The sequence below is a fragment of the Mytilus californianus genome, unplaced genomic scaffold (assembly GCF_021869535.1).
Source record: "Mytilus californianus isolate M0D057914Y unplaced genomic scaffold, xbMytCali1.0.p SCAF_4, whole genome shotgun sequence".
Lineage (NCBI taxonomy): Eukaryota > Metazoa > Mollusca > Bivalvia > Mytilida > Mytilidae > Mytilus > Mytilus californianus.
Genome location: NW_026262690.1, coordinates 101,571,242 through 101,594,202, shown reverse-complemented (window position 1 = coordinate 101,594,202; position 22,961 = coordinate 101,571,242). Strand labels below are relative to the sequence as shown.

The window sequence follows — 22,961 nt, the reverse complement described above, 5'->3', positions numbered from 1 at the left end:
ATTTTGATTACTCCAGGACTAATAATAACAAATGGTAGTAATAAGCTCTGAGTTTCTTTTTCTTTTGTAGTACGGAACTTGGTAATTGTTAATTCCTTTGCCTTTTTAATACCGTCTTCGATAAGTTTGATTGTGTAACCCTGTTGAATAAGTTTTTTTTTAGTTCTTCCAATCTTATTTTTCGCAGGTCTTCAGTTACACATATGGCGCAAATTCGTCTTGCCATACAGTAGGGAATGTTCCGCTATGTATGTGAGACGAGCAGAAATTCATATATTGATCTGTGTCAGTTTTCTTATAAAGTATATCTCCGCTGTTCCTTTGCTTTTTGCGTGTTTTGCAGTGCATGTATTGATTTTGTGTCACGGATGGATACCCCTTATCCTTTGTTTTTCTACTGTAATAATTTTTAAATCAAATAGTCATAAAATGATAACTGTTTTGTACTGGTTTCCATAGTTAAGTAGATTGAAGGGTGCATAATGTTTAATATATCATAGAGTATGATCAATTCTTCTCGTTACTATGTCAAAAAATGAAACAGTCTTCGGGTATCTTTTCCATTGATTTAAAACGTATTATTTGAATGTTTCATCAATTTTTACGCCCCACCTAGGGGCATTATGTTTTTCGGTCTGTCCGTCCGTCCGTCCGTCCGTTCGTTCGTCTGTCCCGATTCAGGTTAAAGTTTTTGGTTAAGGTAGTTTTTGATGAAGGTGAAGTCCAATCAACTTGAAACGTAGTACACATGTTCCCTATGATATGATCTTTCTAATTTGAATGCCATTAGAGTTTTGACCCCCAATTTCACGGTCAACTGAACATAGAAAATGATAGTGCGAGTGCGGAAAAGATGGTATACCGCAAACAAAAGTGATGTTAGGAATCGAAACGGTATTTGGAAGGCCATATAATTTACCCCAATTTAGGATAGACTTGAATTTTGAAGAGTCGAAATAGGATGAACGAATCATATAAACCCGAAGGCAAATATAATACAAGCCTAAACGAAAAAAATATATACAAGTCTAAATTGAGAACAACGTTCAAACCTATGATTGCGTTGGATAAAAACCGCAATTTTTATACGTGTGCATGCAAAACAAATTTCTTCGTAGAGGGGTCTAAATACAGCACAAACAACATTTTCAAAAGACCAAAAAAGTGAAAAAGTATATTTTAACAAAACGCATTTGACTAGCAGGTCGAACAACGGATGTTCTTAAACCCTGTTAACTGCCATTGGCGATTGCCAAATAAACGGATCACCAGATGTAACAAAATGGATCTTAACTATTAGTTTAATACCAAACAGAAAACAATAAACTTGCGGAAAAGATGGTTTACCGCAAACAAAAGGTGCAAAAATTAGTACATCATATCCGGATTTCGACAATTAATGTCTCTTCAGTGATGTAAGGAATCGAAACGGTATTTGGAAGGCCATATAATTAACCTCAATTTAGGATAGACTCTTGAATTTTGAAGAATTGAAATAGGATGAACGGATCATATAAACCCGAAGGCAAATATAATACAAGCCTAAACGAAAAAAATATATACAAGTCTAAATTGAGAACAACGTTCAAACCTATGATTGCGTTGGATAAAAACCGCAATTTTTATACGTGTGCATGCAAAACAAATTTCTTCGTAGAGGGGTCTAAATACAGCACAAACAACATTTTCAAAAGACCAAAAAAGTGAAAAAGTATATTTTAACAAAACTCATTTGACTAGCAGGTCGAACAACGGATGTTCTTAAACCCTGTTAACTGCCATTGGCGATTGTCAAATAAACGGATCACCAGATGTAACAAAATGGATCTTAACTATTAGTTTAATACCAAACAGAAAACAATAAACTTGCGGAAAAGATGGTTTACCGCAAACAAAAGGTGCAAAAATTAGTACATCATATCCGGATTTCGACAATTAATGTCTCTTCAGTGATGTAAGGAATCGAAACGGTATTTGGAAGGCCATATAATTAACCTCAATTTAGGATAGACTCTTGAATTTTGAAGAATTGAAATAGGATGAACGGATCATATAAACCCGAAGGCAAATATAATACAAGCCCAAACTAAAAAAATATAAACAAGTCTAAATTGAAAACAACGTTCAAACCTATGATTGCGTTGGATAAAAACCGCAATTTTTATACGTGTGCATGCAAAACAAATTTCTTGGTAGAGGGGTCTAAATACAGCACAAACAACATTTTCCAAACGACCAAAAAAATGAAAAAGTATATTTTAACAAAACTCATTTGACTAGCAGGTCGAACAACGGATGTTCTTAAACCCTGCTGACTGCTATTGGCGATTGCCAAATAAACGGATCACCAGATGTAACAAAATGGATCTTAACTATTAGTTTAATACCAAACAGAAAACAATAAACTTGCGGAAAAGATGGTATACCGCAAACAAAAGGTGCAAATATATATATATATATATACTATAGACTCGGACTTCTTTTAAACTGAGTTTTACTGTGCGTATTGCTGTGTAATTGTTTATTCTACATTGGCTAGATGAATAGGTGGAGGGTTGAGATCTCACAAAACATGTTTAACCCACTGTCCCAAGTCAGGAGCCTCTGGCCTTTGTTAGTCCTGTATGTTTTTTTTTTAATTTTAGTTCATTTATATGTTTCGGAGTTTAGTGTGACGTCGATGTTCACTGAACTAGTACACATTTTTGTTGAGGGGCTAGCTGAAGCCCGCCTCCTGGTGCGGGATTTTCTCGCTGTGTGGAAGACCCATTGGTGGCCTTGGGCTGTTGGGCTGTTGTCTCTTTCACACATGCCCCATTTCCATTCTCAATTTTATTGATATGACGGCATAGTAAGTAAAATTATCATCCTAAACAACAGACAAAAACAGCTGCAAGGTATACCATCTATTTGCCACTATACATCATGTACTGCGTTACAACCCTGGATAACGCCGACGAGGAAAGGCACGCATTACTCGACTAACGAAAGCTGGACACAGTGCAGGCGGTGTTACTACGATGTCTCAGATGCTGGGGATCGAATCCCGCGGAGGGAAGAACAAAAATTTGCTTACGCAAATTTGCAGATCTAACATTGTTGAGCTAAATTTGAGACGAAGTATATACAAATTATGGTGTAAGCCCTGTATAACCACAGGTTATCCGATGGAAAACGTCTGTCGTAAAGTTGTCACATATCTAGACTAGAGGGTGATAATGTACATTAATGACTCATAACTATGTGCTTATTAATGCTTACAATGTTTTATGTTTCCTTGTAGATGACCGTGGTCATTGTTCCACATTACAGACTTGTATGAATGAATAGACATTGTTCTTATTTATGACCACGACCAAAGATTATTGAAGACCTGTAGAGAACAACATTTAAACGTCAATGCCTGCAGTACACTGTCCTATACCTGGATGTGATAATGGCACTGACGATCTTGATGGAGCTATCGTTGCTGCACTAATCGCTGCTCATAGCACAACACACGCTCGAGGACTAGTCACAACAGCGAAAATAGAAAAATTGAAAAGATATATTATGTTAACAGCTGGTACTAGTGAGGAATGGGCATATTTTGAATCACTGTGGTCCGATTATGTTCAAGCAACGAAAATTGCCGGCCGTGACAAGGTAGTTCAACTACTAGAATGCTGCGATGAGAAAGTACACATGACTTGACACGATCAGCGGGGGGTAGTCTAACTAACAAACCTGAATAAGAAGTGTTAGCCGTAATCAAGAAACTTGCTGTTCGTGAGGAAAATACGATATTGACCAGAGTCAAACTTCATAATATGCGCGAAGACCGTGATGAACCAGAACGTAGATTATGCGCACGTTTGCGCGGACAAGCCGGTGTCTGCAAATTCTTGATAAAGTGCCCTACTTGTAACACAGATGTGAACTATAAAGACACAATTGTTCGAGATGTTCTTGCATGGGGCATTTCCGATCCAGAAATTTAACTTGAATTCCTCGGGGACAAAAACCAAGACATAACTCTTGAAGAAGTCACTAAGTTCGTTGAGGCAAAAGATTCAGGGAAACGTTCTGCATCTAGACCACGAGATTCTCAAATGGTTCAAGCGGCTAGCAGCTCTAATAAGAAGGCGTAGCAGACAGCCATGAGGGACAAAAATGAAGTGTGTTCATATTGTGGCAAAAAGGGACACTGCAAAAGTGCACCAGCTCGTCTCCGTAAATCAGAATGCCTTGCATATGGCCATAATTGTGGATACTGGAATTAGCCGGGAATTCCACTTTGAAAAGGTTTGTATGAGTAAAGAGAAATCAAAAACTGGGATAACTACTCATAATGCAGACGATTGTGTTTGAATCTCTGTGTAGCATATCCAGCAATTCACACACACACACAAAAAATAAATGGACAGGACATTAGCTACTAGTATAGACCATCATCTTTTTTATTATAATCTATCAGATACCTAGATCTGCAAGGATTCGAAACGACAACCATTCTTCAACCTTATTTTGAGAATATTACCAGTAGATTATGAAGCATTTGGTTTCAACATGACAAAAAGAACAAATACTGTTTCCACCTCTGTCTTGGTGGATACAGGATGTCAGAGCTGCCTTGCTGGTATCAAGGTCATTCATCAACTAGGAATAAATCAGAATGAATTAATTCCTTTCAATATGAAAATGCATGCTACCAACAACAAAGGTGTCACGATCCTTGGTGCAACCATACTCCGCATCTCCGGAAAAGATTTTGAATCACGGTGGTCCGATTATATTCAAGCAACGAAAATTGCCGGCCGTGACAAGGTAGTTCAACTACTAGAATGCCGCGATGAGAAAGTACGCAAGGACTTGACACGATCGGCAGGGGGTAGTCTAACTAACAAACCTGAATAAGAAGTGTTAGCCGTAATCAAGAAACTTGGTGGTCGTGAGGAAAATACGATAGCGGCCAGAGTCACACTTCATAAAATGCGCGAAGACTCAAATCTATGGAACATACTGATTACATACATATGTACGTATATGACACAAACATTAATCTTAATCTTTAAGAAAGCAAGGAAATGGGGATGGTAAAAGTTATGAGGGTAAATGTATATTGCTACCTAATGGCATAAACAGAAAGCTCAGAATAACATAATTTAAGACTATTCATACCACAAATCTATTGACATTTACATTCTAAATAATTTTTTGAGGGAATGACAATATATGTAAATTTTATTGTTTATAATTGTCCTAAGCAACAAAAAATATACATTGTGACACAAAGTTTATATTTGTACTCAACCTTCTTAACCCTTGCTACCGAATGATTGTGCTGTATGTAATAGCTTAAGTATTGAATGCTTTGTATTTATTCATGCGAATATATCAAATGATTATTTTTAGAAAGGTTTCATGTTATATTTCGTCAAAAATTAAATGTATAGTTGTTTTCGCTGTTAGAAATTGATCCCCTATTAGTTGTCCATTCGTTTGATGTGTTTTATCATTTGATTTGCCATTTGAATAGGGACTTTCCGTTTTGAATTTTCCTCGGAGTTCAGTATTTTTGTGATTTTACTTTTTAGTAAGTTTCAAGTCATTAGTATGCAATACACATAAAAATTAACAGTTTTGTAGTTTAAATTGCTTAATTTTGTACAATTTTGTATCTTCAGAGATCTAATTAAGATTCTCCGCATTATAAACAGGAACAAGAGGTATATTTTTTTAAAATTTAACCAAAAATTGAGGCGGAAATTTTTACACTTTAACTTGGCACTTTTCCTCAGATCAGTTTTTGTTGCGTTTCAGTGTCAACTGCTAACATTCATACAACATTCATTACTATACTTATTTTCAAAAATAAAGGTCAATATACTCGTTTTATTTAGCAGAACACAGAAAATTAAATAAAAGGGGGAATTGAAAAAAAAAACATTTTCTATTAAAGTAGCAATACACAATTAGGAGTTTGGTTTCGTATTTTGGCCACCGTGAATTTTTCAAATATGAAAGTTATTGTGCCATAAAGTTAATTTACAAACAGCTGATTACTAATTAAGCCTTCAAAGTGGGTTTATACTAACATAAAGGTTATTTTTTACATGTTTTACTGTACGTATTTTCATAACCAGACCGACCATAGGTCCAGAAATTATTGTCATGTTTACAAACACCTTTTTTGGCACACAAACTTTTTGACGCAATTTTACGAAAAAATGTGACAAAAGACATATGAGTTTTATTTAATCTCTTAAAAGATATATATGTAAACAGTTTCAGAAAGTGTATCACTTCAAGGGATTGAAATTCTACTTTTAGCCAAATTTTTGCGACATCCTCACACCCCTTTTTTGCATTATTTTATAGCAAATAAATGCAGATTGTTGCCATGAATACACCAAAAAGAAATTATATTTCAACTTTTAAACTACTGGATATCAAATATATGGAAGATACTGATTACATACATATGCACATAAATGACACAAACAGTAAGCTTAATTCATAAGAAAGCAAAGAAATGGGGATGGTAAATTTTATCAGGGTAAATTTTATTGTTTTTCCTAACTGTATATTGATACCTTAGTGTATCGTTTTGAAATTCCATGTAATAAATATCATACTATAATGCAGCTCTTCTGATTACACGTGTGCAACATTTAAAATGTTAACTTTGCAATTTCCTCCAATCGAAAAATTTTGTAAGCATAAATGAATCAGCCAATTACGAAAGCAATTATTTATTAAAAGTTTGATGAATGTTGTCAGTAATGAAAGACGTACAGAATTAAGGGAAAATGAACACCTTATGTAATGTCCCACAAATTATCATAAAACAATATATGATTATTTCCACGATTATTTGTTTCAGATGGCTTCAATTTCTTCACCCGAATTTTTTTCTTTCAAAAAACTAAAATCCACGAATTGAAGAACCCACGAACATGTAACTTTTGCTCAAACCACGAAAATTTATACCAAAGAATAAAAGTACTTTCACAGTAGTTTGCCAAAATGTAGCTCATGTCATGCTTTAAAAAAAAATTATATAAAGTATGGGTCACGGAGTTTTTTTTCAAGCTACAGTTTATACAAAATGACCCAGGTGGTTTCTTGAAGAATATCCTATGCTAGAATATACACTAAAGATCTATTGAATACGAGGGCGGGTACAGGGTCCGAGTAAAGACAGGTGGAATTGTTACAAATGGCAAAAATATTGTTTTTACGATTATAAGTAAAACAATAATATTTTTTTCGATCAAAAGGGAGGGGGGGGGGGGGGGGGGGGGGGGCATGCGCCCATACTTCGCATCCCCTGAATCCGCCACTTGACACTGTGTGGATTTACATGTTCAGGCATTATATATATATATGTATAAATGGAACAATGCTTTGATTGTTGCATTTTATGTTGATGATTAATTACTAAAAGGAAAGTTTAAAGTAAAAAAAGTCAAAGTTAATCATGATCCAAAGCAAGTCATATATGTAAATAACATTTCTGAAGCATTTCTTGTAAATATTGGGAATTTTAAAGCAATTTTTGGATTTATTATTTTTAAATACACCTACACAAGAATATTTTTTTTCCATAGTTGTGAAAAATAGATTTTTTATATTTTGCCAATGCTGCGAATCAAACTATTTTGACACCACAATATCATTATCCTACCCTTTTACGTTACACGGTGTTTTCCTAAAGCAGATAAAAAAAGTTATGTTTACTATATAAATGAGTTTATTCCATTAGACTCTCATTCGTTTTTGTAATATTGTTACGGCCAGAAATCACCTTTAAATTTTCACCAACAAAAGACAAAAAATCAATAATAAGTTAAACAAAGTTTTATTATACAATTTTACAAGAATTATTATAGAAACAAAAATGTCAACTTAACTGTAAAAATATCTGAATGTCCGATCCTGGTCTTTTCTTTATCCGGAATTCTTCTTTTAACTGTTGCGGAATCCAAACGGAATATTATGTCCAATAAGTTCACAAACTAGTATAACGTTGTAGGATTTACCATTAAACAAATCCAGAGATCCTCTGAGAATATTCATATATTTCTGAAGCTTAGTACAAATCAGTGTCTGTATATATAGTTACCACGGAAAATTCTAGAACACTGTAGAAGCGATACTTCTAGAAAACTAAAGAAGGGAAACTTCCAGAACACTTTACAATAACATTGCTTTGTAAAGAACTATAAATAGGTCACAACCCAATTATGTAAACATCTCAAATGGCCACACAAAACAAATAAGGTCAAGATAAATAATAATAATAATAATTACAATCTCATAACACTTCCCCCATAAAAAAAGTTTGAGTGTAACGAGAATTTTTCATGAACAATATATACAACAATATGGTATATTGTATATATATATATACAGTGTTATCAACATGATCAATAAGATCTATATAAAGCATCTGATATTACAGTATCTTTACCTTTAATGTATTTTATAATAACATCATATTCCTGTAACAATAGGCTCCACCTAGTCAAGCTCTGGTTCTTGTTTCTCAATTTTGTATGAAGGTGAGAGGATTATTATCAGTATAAACAAGAATAGGATGCATAGTGGGATTTAAATATACATTAAAATGTCGAAGCGCAGACAACAGCGCCAAAAATTCCTTTTCAATAGTTGAATAATTTGTCTAATGTTTATCTAATTTCTTAGAAAAATATGAAATAGTTTTCTCAACATTATCATCTGTTTCTTGATTTAAAACGGCAGCATCTCCTACATCACTTGCGTCAACGAGTTTGAATTGTTTTGTAAAGTCTGGAGTGATTAGAACCGGAATGTTGATTAAAAGTGATTTGCTATTTTCAAAAGCGTTTCGACAATTTTGACTCCGGATGAATTTAGAATCTTTCCGTCAAAGATGAGTCATTGGTTGAACAACTTTTATAACATTATTCATCATTCTTTGAAATGTAGCTGGAGCACTTTTCATACCAAAAGGCACGACAGTATACTGAAATAAGCCGTCTGGTGTGACAAAATCTAATATTTCACGAGCTCTCGGTGTCAAGAGCACCTACCAGAAACCTTTCAATAAATCAAATTTGCTCACAAATTTTACTAGCCTAATGTTACCAATGCAGTCGTCTGTCCTTCGAACCAAATTAACTTTTCTGACACCAGTTACGAAACGAAAGGTTTTATCTGGTTTAGGAACAAGGAGACAATGAGAGCTCCATTCACTATTACTCAGCTCAATTATATCATTGTCAAGCATACATCTAATTTCTAGTCTCACAAATTCAAGTTTTAGTGGATTGAGCCGGTATGGATGTTGTTTGGAGAAGCATCACCTACATCGACATCATGACAAACAGCAGTGGTTTTGTTTGGCACATCTGGAAAAAGAGTTTTAAAGGAAAATACCAAAGTTTTCAATTTTTCTCTGCGATCAAAAGTCAGTTTGTGCAAGTTTCGAGTCTTAATTTTCTGAATTTTTCAATCTAGCTGTTTGTTCCATAGTCTTAGTATCAAAAGGTGGTTCAATTATGTGTGGTTTGTCATGATTGATTGATTGATTGTTGGTTGCTTAACGTCTAGTGGCAAATATTTCATGCATGTTCAGGACGAGACAAATTAACAATTAATACAATAGGTAGATCCTGTAATAAAGGCCGACCGGGATGAAGGTCTTAGAAATTTAGGCTACCACTGAAAAATGAGGTTAAATTGGATAGGGACAGACATTTTACAGCAGGCCACCTACGCAACCCTCAATGAGTTATTACAAGGGTTCTTAACGTACTGAGAATGTGGCAGTCTCTCTACACGAGGCATCGGATTTAACGTCCCCTTTCTGAACGGACATGGATGCGTACTTGATACATCCCGCACAGCCAAACGGACGCCCCACTTTGGCAAGGGTTTTACTGCCGGTCGGACGAAGACCAGTAGTGACCATATTTCTATTCCCCAGTCACCCTTGGGGGCCTAGTTTGTCATGATCGTTCTCCAATTTAACCATTACTAAAGTGGCAACTGGTTAGGTCTCACCTTCATAAGTACGTTCAAAATGTGGTTTTAACATATTAATGACACACTCTCTTTTATTTACGCCTACCTGGAGTTTTTACAATATAATTTAAATCATTCATTTTACTCTCTATTTCATAAGTATGTAGCCTGTAAAGGATGCCCAGCGACTGGCAAAAATACAAGTACTTTATCACCAGGCTCAAAATCTCTGTCCCTGGCATCTTTATCATACCATATTTTCATCGTATTCTGAACATTTTTCAAAGTTTTCTGATCAATACAAATTTCTTTTAAATCTAGATACACAGTCTAGAAGATTCAAGTCAGTGTGATCAGTAAGCCATTTTTCCTTAAACAATTTCAAAGGTTCCCTTACAGTATGACCGAACACAAACTCAAAAGGGCTGATCCAAGGGATTCTTGAACAGCCTCTCGGACCGCAAAAAGTAGAAAGTGAACACCATCATCCCAGTCCCTGTCAAAAGGAAGTCCTTCTTACGTGAAAAATTTGATAAGAGCTTTGACAATAGCTGGTGTCTTAATATTCCTTAACGGAATAGCCCTAGAAAAGCGAATGGATGTACACATGATCGTCAATAAATACGTTTTTCCAGTCTTGGTCTTTTGGTAAAGGTCAATAGCAATCAATTAGTACTCGACTGAAAGGTTCTTCAAATGCTGGAATTGGTAGAAGTGGTGCTGGTGGTATTTTCAAGTTAGGCTTACCAACAACCTGGCATATATGGCATGATTTGCAGTATTTTGTGATATCATCATTAGGTCTGGGCCAGTAAAAATGTTGCAAAATCTTAAAGCAAGTCTTCCTTATACCTAAAATTCCGACCAAGGGTATGTCATAGGCAAGACCAATAATTTCTTGCCTATAAACCCTAGGCACCACCACTTGGTATACCACTCTCCATTCCTCCTCTTGGATAGCACCAGGGGACTTCCATTTCTTCATTAATATGCCGTCTTGAAGGTCGTTACATTCGGCCACTTTGTCTGCTTCCTTTCGTGGTTTAGTCCTCTTGCGGAGCTGAAGAACCTCAGGGTCTTTATTTTGCTCTTTCACAATAAACACATAAACTTGGTGGTTTTGTTATGGCCTTTTAACCTTCAATGTCGACAAGGAAAGTGTCAGAAAGGTCCATATAATCCTAGTGGTCTTGTTAATCCTCATTTTGTTGTTTCCTTTCCTTCTCCCTAGTAACAACACAAGCTTGATACAGTTCAGCATCATCTTCAGGTGATTTAACATCCACCATCGGTTCACTGGTAACACTTTTCAGCAACCACTTTATTCCTAGCTAGATCATTTCCTAACAATAATGAAACACCCTCAACAAGGAGATTAGGACGTACACCCACAACAACTGGTTCAGTAACTAAATCTGACTTCAAATAAATACAATGGAGGGGAACATTAATACAACCTAACACCACACTCTGTAACAAAACGGAAACACAAACGGAAGTCTCTTCGGACAAAGGCAACACACCTTCTAACAACAAAGCACGAGAAGCTCCAGTGTCCCTTAAAATGTTAATGGGCTGAGGAGTAGTATTACTAATAATAGAAACAAACCCATCAGAAATAAAGGGTTTCTAATCCTCCATGTAATCACAAAAACTGGACTTGAAAGCCTGACTCGCAGGACATTCTGATTTATTGGTAACAAGGGGTGTCGTACATGCAATGGGCTTTGGTTTAATATCTCTTTCATTCTTTCTCTGGACTCTAAAACAACCAGCCATCACATGACCATTTTTCTTACAATATGCACAAGTGACTTCTTCTCTTAAGTGTCAGATTTTGGACTAGACATGGTATAACTAGACTAGTCTTATTCTGTTCAACAGGCTTACTATCAGAACGCTCAGTTTTTTAATATTTTGTAATTTCCACTTGAAGTACTAAAATTTTGACCTTTGGAACTTCTTTTATGTGAAAGGTTATAATTATCGGCAACAACAGCTGAATATTGCAATGTCTCAACAGTTTTGTCATCTAAATGTGTTTTAAGTCTATATGAACACATTGCTTGAACTCCTCTTATAACATTAACTGTCTTATTTTATCAAAATTGTTATCTATTTTCTTTGATGTAAACGATTTATCAAATAGATTTTTTCCCCTAGCAAATTCAACATAGGTTTGTGATTCAAACTTTTTATAAGACCTACATTTCTGTCTATATACTTCTGGCACTAGCTCATAAGCTTTCATAATCAGGAACTGTTTCCAAAAAAAGTTCTTAGTAAATTTCAGCGGCCTTGGCCACAAAAACACTTTGCAGCATTGTAGTCCAATAAGGCTTTGACTATTTAAAATTTTGAGCAATTTTCTTAGACTGTGGAAAATATTTATCAACTGTTTTTTTTCACAAAATCTGGGAACCAAACGTATATTTTTTTGCTGCCTCAAAATGTTCTGATTTTGACTCTACTTTAGTGTTGCTTAAGTTCAAGAGCCTCTTCACCTAAAGTCTTTCTGTGTCAACTAATTTGTCTCTTACCAATTTTTTTACCATTTGTTTTCTCATAGATATTCTGAAAACTATTTTTAGATGATTAGCAAGCAACACTAGTTCCTCTTTCTTTAATTTATCCAACCCCTCCAGGTCTGGTGTTTTCAAAAATTTACTGGCATCAAAGCCATTTTGTTGAATTTTGTTGGCTAATTCTTATTCAATAAAATCTATTTACTTTGAAAATTTTCGATCTTATATTTACGTTCTCCCGGACGAGCCCTTAATTCTATTACGGCCAGAAATCACCTTTAAATTTTAGAAAACAAAAGACAAAAATCAATAATAAGTTTAACAAAGTTTTATTTTACAATCTTACAAGAATTATTATACAAATAGAAATGTCGACTTAACTGTAAAATTTTTTGAATCTTAGTACAATTCAGCGTCTGTATATATGTAGGACTGGGAGGTGCGATGGGGACGCTGAAGTGCGATGGTCACGCTGAAATGCGATGGTCTGCGCCGAAGTGCGATGGTCCTTTCGCTGATGTGCGATGGTCTATAAGACGCGTGGTGTCTAGTTCACAATCTGCATGTCCACTTAATATGAGAGTTTGATTTTTTTATTAGTTAGTATATCAATACCAAACATTCAATATTTTGTCCAGTTGCCGTAAAAACCATCTTTCTCCTTGTTCTAATTTACAGCAGCCGTTTACCTTTTTCGCGTATTTTGTTTCGTTCTGACTAATCAAGTAGTATTTGCATTTCAAACAACTACCACGTTTTTCAGTCATTGCAATTAGTACTGGTTTTAAAAGAAAATAATCGTTTATCTAGCGTCTATAGTGGTCAATATCTGGACGATTATATGAACCACTGCTTTATGTCTTAAGTTATTTACAAAGTACACTACAACGTTACAGTTACGACTGGAAATGCAGTGACTATTAATCATGACTGTTTTTAATTTAAAGGATTATACTCTCGATGGTTTACTAAAAAAAATTTTTAAAAAGTACTTTGAACAAACAAATTGACTTCTACATTGACATGTGAACATGAAAACGTTGAACTTAAAGAGTTTATGTAATCCATCGCACTTCAGCGTAATCACCATCGCACATCAGCGTAGCTATCAACAAGATAGCGTCACAATCCCACCATCGCACTTCAGCGTGATCAAAAACACACTTCAGCGTCAAACCATCGCACATCAGCGTGACCATCGCGGTTGGGAGTACATTTGTACCATCGCTGTTCATAGTCTTAAATATAATTTACCACGAAAACGTCTAGAACAGTGTAGAAGGGAAACGTCTAGAACACTTTAGAAGTTTAAATTACGCACCGTAGATCATTCTAGAATTATTTTTTTTTAAAGTCAAATAGAAAGTTCTAATCATTCCATCAGTTAGTACGATTGTTCTGTTGATTTTTAAACTGCACAAAAACATTATTTTGTAAACAACTATAAATAGGTCACAACCAAATTATGTAAACATCTTATAAGGCCACACAAAACAAATAAGGTCAAGACAAATAATCATAATATTAACAATCTCATAACAATATAGGATAAATGTAATCGAATGCTATATATTTCAGAATCAAATTATTTCCTTTTAAATCTAAAATTATTTGCATACAACACATTTTAAACGATGACTGAAATGACACGGTGTCTATGCCAACATTTGATAAATATATTTTGAACATATGCCTACAAACAAAATACAATGGGTGTTGTTATAACAATTATTAAATAATAACAGGTAAAATACAGTCAGTATTTTTAAGCATTAGATATTACTCTTTACAAATTAGAAATAAAAACAAAGTATTTTCAAAATTGTGTTGTAGTAAAAATGAATTCAATAAAACACAATGATTAAAAGACAAGAAATTATTGAATAGAACATTTGATACTTGCAAAATTTTGTTGAAGTAAATACTAAATTAATAATTAAAAAATAGAGAAAATTGGATGTTGGTTGAATGTATTAGTAGAAATAAAAGAAACAAACACAAATATCAACAGTTTAGATGTAGCTTTACCGACTATATCACACTATACTGAGTTTAGGATAACTGCCACCTCTGGAACCATTACGAAATAGTAGGCCCAAGAACAAACAACCACTTAGAAGGATGGCATCATAAACTAAAATTGTATAACACCCACACCCAAACATCTCAACGTGGTAAAACTACTGAAGAAACAGCCAGCAGCTATTGAGAATAATCCAGTACTCAGCAGGTGGTAACCGTCGTCAACGCAAACTAACAGTACATTGAAAACGACAACAGGCTAGCTGACATAAACCAGAGACTCCATAATAACAACATGACACCAGTTGAGTAGACAGATGCAGCATCATATATCTTCTACATATTAATAAGTGTATGACTTTTGAGACAATCATAGTAAACTTTATCTTATTCTGTGACACTGTCAATATTGTCGGATTTAATAGTAAATATTCAAAACGGACATTTTACACAAGTCAGTATTTATTAAATATGTGTTTAAATTGTGCTATAGTCGTGATAGTCAATATGTCAATGTATTTGAAAAAATCTATTTAAAATATCATTAAATATTTTTATCATATATTTATATCATACATGTGAATGACACTGGTATATATTTTATATAGATGATAATTCCTTAAATAAAATTATAGAAATCCTTATATTCCACTGTTTTTATTATATCAAGTTTATTTTCCTAATGCAATAGAGATCCTCAACACATACAATTACCTAAATTTTCACTAAAGGTATTGAGTACACTTAAACGCAAGGTTTAAACTGGTTGTAAATTGATTAGCCCTTAATTAATTTATGTTTTTATAAAAGTAAATCTGTTACAAATTATTCAACCTATGCCAACATTTTTCATACACTTTTATATCTAAATTTCAAAATGTTGGCATATATAGCGGAAAGTAAAGTAAAGTAAAAGGCTACTGCTACTTCTTTCCTTTCTTCCTAATAAGTTCCTGTATGAAGTCAGCCTCATATGAACAAATGAACAAGTCGGCAAGGAGCAAAGTTGGTTTCCATGGGAATACCAATTGTTTGTTGAAAAACACGTCCTCCAAACGTAACAAATATGATGTCAATAAAAAAAAATTAAGCATCTTGGTAATGTCAGTTTTTTGTTTGTTTGAATCAGAGTGATTTTTTTAAAGAAGGATTTATTCCATTATAAGACAACATACTTGTATCTAAATTGGCCATTCTTTTTTATGAAACAAAGCAGGACCAACTCTTTTAATAGGTCTTTTAGTTTTGAATGGGGAATACTTGTGTAATGTGTACAAAAGTCAAATGTTTTAATACTATTGCAAGATGAAAGAGTCTTAGCTTGTTTGTACTCTAAAAGATCTTTGGAATTTTTTAGTATCCACATCTGATTCACGCCACATCCAGAATAGGTAGTTTCACAATAGCTTTGAAGTAAATGTTTATCGTATAACTTTTTAATGTTGAAATTTCGATCAGTCCACCTTCGAAAATCCGGTTAAAAAGTCGTCAAGTGCTACCGGTTATCATTACTGATAAGTTCAATACTGATCATAATAATAGTTATGATAATATCTTTTTTCAAAGAGAGTAACCAATTCCGATTTAAACAATTTTCAAAAAGGCTCTCTAGATACAATATTACCGGTACATGAGTGAAAGATAATCAATCTACCAACACACAATGATAAACAATATTAACATACATTATAAAACAAAAATAAAACAACACTGGTTTACATTCGTTAGTATACGTACTGGTTGTTACAACGAATATAACTGAAAAATAATATTATCCAGTCAGGTTCTCTTCAAATTGTTAATCATTATGCAATAAGATCGAAGATACGAGATGATTGACAGTAGTGGACAGTGACAGCCAAATCTCGAGAACGCGAAAGGAAAATTGCGTTAGCGCTAAATGAATTAGATTTCGCGTTTTCGCCTTTTATAATACAAAGGCGACAACGCGAAAACACGAAATTAGCCGCATCCGGCTTCCATAGATTGTACATGCAAACTCTGTGTGATAGAAAGAAAACTACACGATAAAATTTGAAGGTACATTATGAGAAGATAAATGTTATAATGTGCTTTCAGAAAATAAAATTAACATTAGGGTCACAAAACTCGTTTTCTTGCCACAAAACAAAAATGTGAATTCCCTACACCTTACTCTGTAAAAGTAGTGTTATCTGAGTTATTTCCCCTTATATGGAAAAAGTGAAAGTTGAAAAAATATTGAAATATTCCACTATGGTTTTTCTTACCGCCAGAATAGAGATCTCAGTCGTATCAAAGCTTTCTTACAATTTGACAAAAGATACGTACGCTTGACGAATCTGCGAATCATACGTAAGACCCGTTTAAGGGATCCTTAATTTTGACTCTTGGGATTTTTTTTCAAACTATGACCTTAATCAAGGCTGTCGTGGGACTTAAATAAGTTCGCCAAAAAAAAATAAAAAATATTTACAAAATAACTTCTTAAATTCCAAATTTTGAAACCTTCCAAAATAGTTAAAAACGACCCCCTAAATATATTAAGTGGCTAATATATTTTGTAAAGATTCCCGCCTCCCTCTGGGTAATACCCCTTATCGTCATACACCCGAATTAGATGTAGGTTTTTAAGCTTACCTGTGAAATCGTTCTTTCAGCGTGTAGTTGCATTTTTTTCCAAAAATGTTTATGTGTTTTGTTGATATACATTCAGATGTTAAAATGTGTATACTTAAATGAACAAAACAAGAAGCTATAATTACTTGATCTATTAATAGATTTCAGGGGGAAATTTAGGATTGGTGAGCACCCGATGTGTCTTTACTTGGCACTCCTATTCTGGATCTCCGCCTTGGTCTATTATATGCACATCTAAGCCTAAGACAGACACTGTTACTCATCAGAAGATGTTGAATTTTAGTTCTCTTTAACTTCGTCATTGATATGGCCTTACAACTGTTTTGATTCGAGCGCCACAGGACGTACCCAATTATAAGCCCAGTTTCTTTATTGAGCAATTGTTTAGCCCATTAACTGTTATATAGATGTCATTAGTTTCTAAACTATAAACTTTCTACCTGACCTCATTATAAAACAACACGAAAGTATATGCAAACCGTTTTTACACCCAGAGAAGCAGCCATCAAGAATTGAATGTATTGCAGATTTGCAAACCGCTAACACCATACAACATTCAAGATCAAATTTTAAATAATTTCACAATAGTAAACAAAATAGTAAGAATTTCGATTTTGACAAACGCACAGAATGACAGAAACTTGTAAATAAGTAAAAGATATATCAGATGAAGATAATATAAAGGTTTAAACTAGGTTGTTTAAATATTCAACATTTACAACCCAAAATTAAAGAAATAAAATTCCTATTAAAATATGAACAATTATTTGATATATTTGGTATGGTAGAAACATTTTTAAATGATGAAATTGGTACCGAAACATTACAAATTGAAGGTTACAAAATAGAAAGAAAAGATAGAAACGCTATTAATGATGGCGGAGGAGTGATTGCGTACATACGAAATAGTGTATGTCACCAGAGAAGAATCGATTTAGAAATAGGTAGTATTGAATCTTTATGGATTGAAATTATTTTTCCAAACACAAACTCTATTTTAATAGGCATTTTTTATCGTCCACCGAGTTCATTGCAATCTTGGATTGATTCAGTTGAAAAAGAAATAGAAAAAGCGTCAGCAGAAAATAAAGAAATTATACTTTTAGGAGATTTCAATATAAACTATTCACATATAGATCATACAGTTGTCGGAAATCAAAAATGGAAGGACTGTATTAATTTGTATGGTTTACAACAAATTGTACATAAACCCACAAGAGTAACAGATAAATGTGTAACTACTATAGACCATATTTATACTACCGATGTAGACCATATTACAGAAGTAAATGTGCCTAGTTATGCTGTCAGTGATCATTATCCTGTTTGCGTAACAAGAAAACTTAACCCAAAAATATCAAAAATGGAGCATTTGTCCATAGAATATAGATCATTCAAACAATTTGATAAAAATAAATTTATTGAAAATTTAACAAATACTCCTTTTCATCTCATTGAATCGATTGGAGATGTTGATGAAGCAGCTAATTATTGGTATAATCTATTTCTGAGCCCTAGACAAGCATGCTCCTAAGAAAATTAAAAGGGTGAAAAATACTCAACAACCAGAGTGGTTGACTTCTGATATTAATAGCGCTAGACACCAAAGAGATTATTTTCATAGAATTGGGGATATATATAATTATAAAATTTGGCGTAATAAGGTCACATTTTTAGTAGAACAGGCAAAGAAAAATTATTTCCAAAATGCTATCTCAAATTGTAAAGATAGTAAAACTATCTGGAAGTATGTCAAAAGTCTAAATCCCAAAAAATTACATAATAATATCACGCATTTGGAATATAAAAATAGTGTAATTCAAAATGATGTTGATATAGCAAATACATTTAATGTGCATTTCACAAATATTGCTGAAGGTATAGTTGATAACAAATTATGTAATAATGATGAAGGTCCAAGTTTCGATGTACTCAACAAATTTGTGAAATCAAAGTTACAAAAGGGTAGTGAAAAATTCATTATACCAGAAATGAGTATTTTAGATGTAAAAATGTATTTAAAAAAACTTGACAAGTCTAAAGCAACTGGTTTAGATCATGTTGGACCAAATATTTTGAGTATGTGCAGCGATGTCATTGCACCAGCTTTAACATATTTATTTAATCTAAGCATCAAATGTGGTAAATTTCCAAGTATTTTTAAAACTGCAAGAGTTTGCCCAATTTTTAAAAGTGGCGATGCTTGTAATCCTGATAATTATAGACCAATAGGAGTTTTGCCTTGTCTCTCCAAAATCATAGAACGACATATAGCTGATAGTTTGTATATATATTTAAATAGTAATGACCTTCTTAATACTACACAGTCAGGTTTCAGACCTAAACATTCGTGCACAACTGCACTTACTAAATTAGTAGATGAATGGTTAGCAAATATAGATAATGGAGAAATAAACGGAGTTATATTTTTAGATTTAAAGAAAGCTTTTGATCTGGTTAATCATATTATTTTATTAAAAAAGCTTGAATATTATAATGTTTCAAACTGTACACTAGACTGGTTTGAGTCATACTTGTTTGAACGAAGTCAACAAGTTAAGGTCAATAACGTCATGTCTAATACTAAAATGCATAAAAACTGGTGTACCACAAGGCTCTATCCTTGGCCCTCTGTTATTTATTTTATATATCAATGATTTACCACTGAACATAAAAAAATCATTAATAGATTTATATGCAGATGATTCTACATTACATAGTAAAGGTAATAATGTACTTCAGTTAACTGCTAACCTTCAAAATGATATTCATGTAATTGAAAACTGGTGTTCGCAAAATTGTATGAAACTAAATGCCAAAAAGTGTAAATCAATGATTATTGGTTCAAAACAGAGGCTTTATTCAACTGGGAACAGTTTAGATATCAAAATTTCAGATGAACAAATAGAGAATGTAGATTGTGAAAAACTTCTCGGTTTATATATCGACAAAAACCTAAATTGGAATGAGCAAATAGATAAAATGTCATGTACAATATCAAATAGAATCAATTTATTACAAAAGATAAGAAAATATTTACCTATGCATATACGTATTATTTATTTTAATGCTTATATTCTGCCATTGTTTGATTATTGTTGCAATATATGGGGAAGTTGCTATGAAAGTGGAATAAATAAACTTAATAGGTTATTAAAGAAATCTGCTAGGGTTATAGTAGAAGCTGACATAATGACATCATCCAGTTTGTTGCTTAATAGTTTAAACTGGTTAAATGTGGAAAAACGCATTCAATATCAAAAGGCAATACTTGTATTTAAATCATTAAATGATATGGTTCCTAACTATTTACAAGAAAACTTTCATTTTATTGGTAATCAGAATTATAATTTACGTTCGGCTGATGAAAAACTATTAAATCTTCCGAAACCAAAAACAAACTGTTTAAAGAAAACATTTACATATTCAGGTTCTCAAATATGGAACAGTTTACCAAATGAAATAAAAATGAGTAATACACTTGTATCTTTTAAAACAAAATGTTACAAATTTTTCATCAATTGTGCAAATTAATATGCTTTTTCATTATTATCTAGATACAATTGTATATTGTGTATAATATATCATTATAATATTGTATGTACTTATAAATATGTTATTATTATTTTGAGGACTCTCAGGAAGATTAGTTTTAACTAATGGGATTATCCTCTTGAAATAAAGATTATTTATTTATTTATTTATTTATTTATTGGGATATTACTATAACTAATGCTATTTTACTTACACGTCACTCTGGGCCGAAAATCTCAGGAATTCTATAGACTCTATTGCCATCCATTTGAGCGGAAATTTTCCTCCATTTCTGTTGATGTAAACTTGATCGTTGAATACAAAACGAGTCAAACCAAAGTCTCCAATTTTAATGATTTTGTCATTTCCAACCAGAACATTTCTTGCTGCTAAATCCCTGTGCACAAAACCTTTACTTGATAAAAACTCCTTAAAAAAAACAAAATACATTCATAAAGTGGTTTTATTTTTGGAAATGAGGATATTGGGCAGGCTAATACACCTTACTGAATCATCTTAAGATAATCAATAAAAAATCGAAATCTTTATTTTTGACTGACTTAGCGACTGTCTAACATATACACTATGAACAGAAATAAATATAAACGAGTTGGGCAGACAACACAATGGCACAAAAGAAATTAAAATACATCTAGAAATTACATTGGGGTCTTCAATAATAAAATAACTGTCTTTTAAATATAACAAACTCTAAATCAATCCATTGAAAGTCTAGAACTCAAACACTTGATAATAAAAAAGTAAATGTACTGCACGCTCCTGCTCACAAAATTATACACACACTTTCATTGCGATAAAAAGCAAATATAGCTACTGAATAAAAAGTATTCATAAGATTGATTATTTTACTATTCATTGTATGCAAAATGTGTTAATGCAGGCGTAACACTGTCCTGAAATTGACACCAGATGGCCATACGAATATGGAATGTTGAATTTCGTGCGAACATGGTCCTGAGCTTAGTTCACAGCCAATCATCAGCCGAAGTAAGTACGATGCCTACAGAAGGTCGCACGATGGCACTGGAACCATACACGAAAGATGTGAATTTTTATTACAATGTTTATACGCAGGACACACGCAGGCAACACGATGGCTATACGATGTCGTTTTGAGAGTACGATGCGTTCGAACGTGGTCACGAAAGCGTCACGAGACCTCCTAATGGCATAAAACCTTCGGCCGATCGTGGAAAATTTAATTTAATTACCTAATTTTTCTAACTTTATTCTTACTTTTACAAGTTAATATAATTTCTATATTAAGGATGTACTTAGGTGAGGTTTTGGAATTTGTGTCAGATGTTCGGACTCCATGGTTTTTTCCATACGATACAAGGTAAAATATTTTGCCCCATAACACACATTTATCTTTTCATATAAGACTTAATAGCTCATAAAAGGTCATTTACCAAAATTTAAGCAGATTCTTGATTTTTTTTCTTTTGATTTGAGACCCAAATAATACCAATGCAAATATAAGGTAAAAGTCCGAGTCAACCTTTTCCAGCCATATTTTAAAAATCAAATATCTCGAAAAGGAGCTCCATGACCTATCAATATTTTTAGCTTATTTTGTTCATTAACTTATGCTCTTCCGACTTATAGTATCAATTTTAAATTCTTGATTTTTTTAATTTCAACTAAGTACATCCTTAAATGAATTTTCAATCAAAATTTCAGAAATCAAATTTATTACACCATATACATTTAGCGTTAAGTTACAATCAATTTGTTTATCACCACCATATTAGTGTCTATGTATTGATTTTACTGTTACTGCTTTGTGGTAATAATTACTGGATCATTCTGTCCTGCCATAGCACCGACCAAGCCTTTGAGGTAAAGTATTGACATACAAAGAACGAAGTAGCTGTCAGAGCCTGAAAACTCAACAGGCGGTCATACGATAGCTTAAGAATACCCCCACGAATGGCCCGATGTTTTTACGAACATCGTAAGCCATCGTATGACTACTGGTTGAGTTTTCAGGCTACGGCAAAATCTTCGTGAGCGGTGGCAAAATCTTTGGCCTGAAAAATTTCCAAAAGACCTTGCAAAGGTTCATTTTCGTGTTGAATTCGTATGTCCATGTTGCCCTTCGTAAGGCCATCGTGAGAGCATTTTCAAATCTTGTTATCTTCGTCTTTACTTCGTGTGATCATCGGTGCCATTGGGCATTTTCGCCTCACGAAGACATTACGAAGGTAACAAGAAACTGCCCTATTGTCTTAGGAAAGCCACACG

The 22,961-nt window shown here is 33.4% G+C and overlaps 1 protein-coding gene across 1 annotated transcript in view; it reads right to left on the bottom strand.

The window, feature by feature from the left end:
* LOC127698929 (uncharacterized) overlaps positions 1 to 22,961 on the bottom strand; it is a 500,671-nt gene that overhangs the window by 89,170 nt on the left and 388,540 nt on the right. Inside the window, exon 23 of the mRNA XM_052202662.1 lies at positions 20,908 to 21,122. Within this exon, the coding sequence (XP_052058622.1) occupies positions 20,908 to 21,122 (215 nt within the window). The remainder of the gene's footprint in view (positions 1 to 20,907; positions 21,123 to 22,961) is intronic.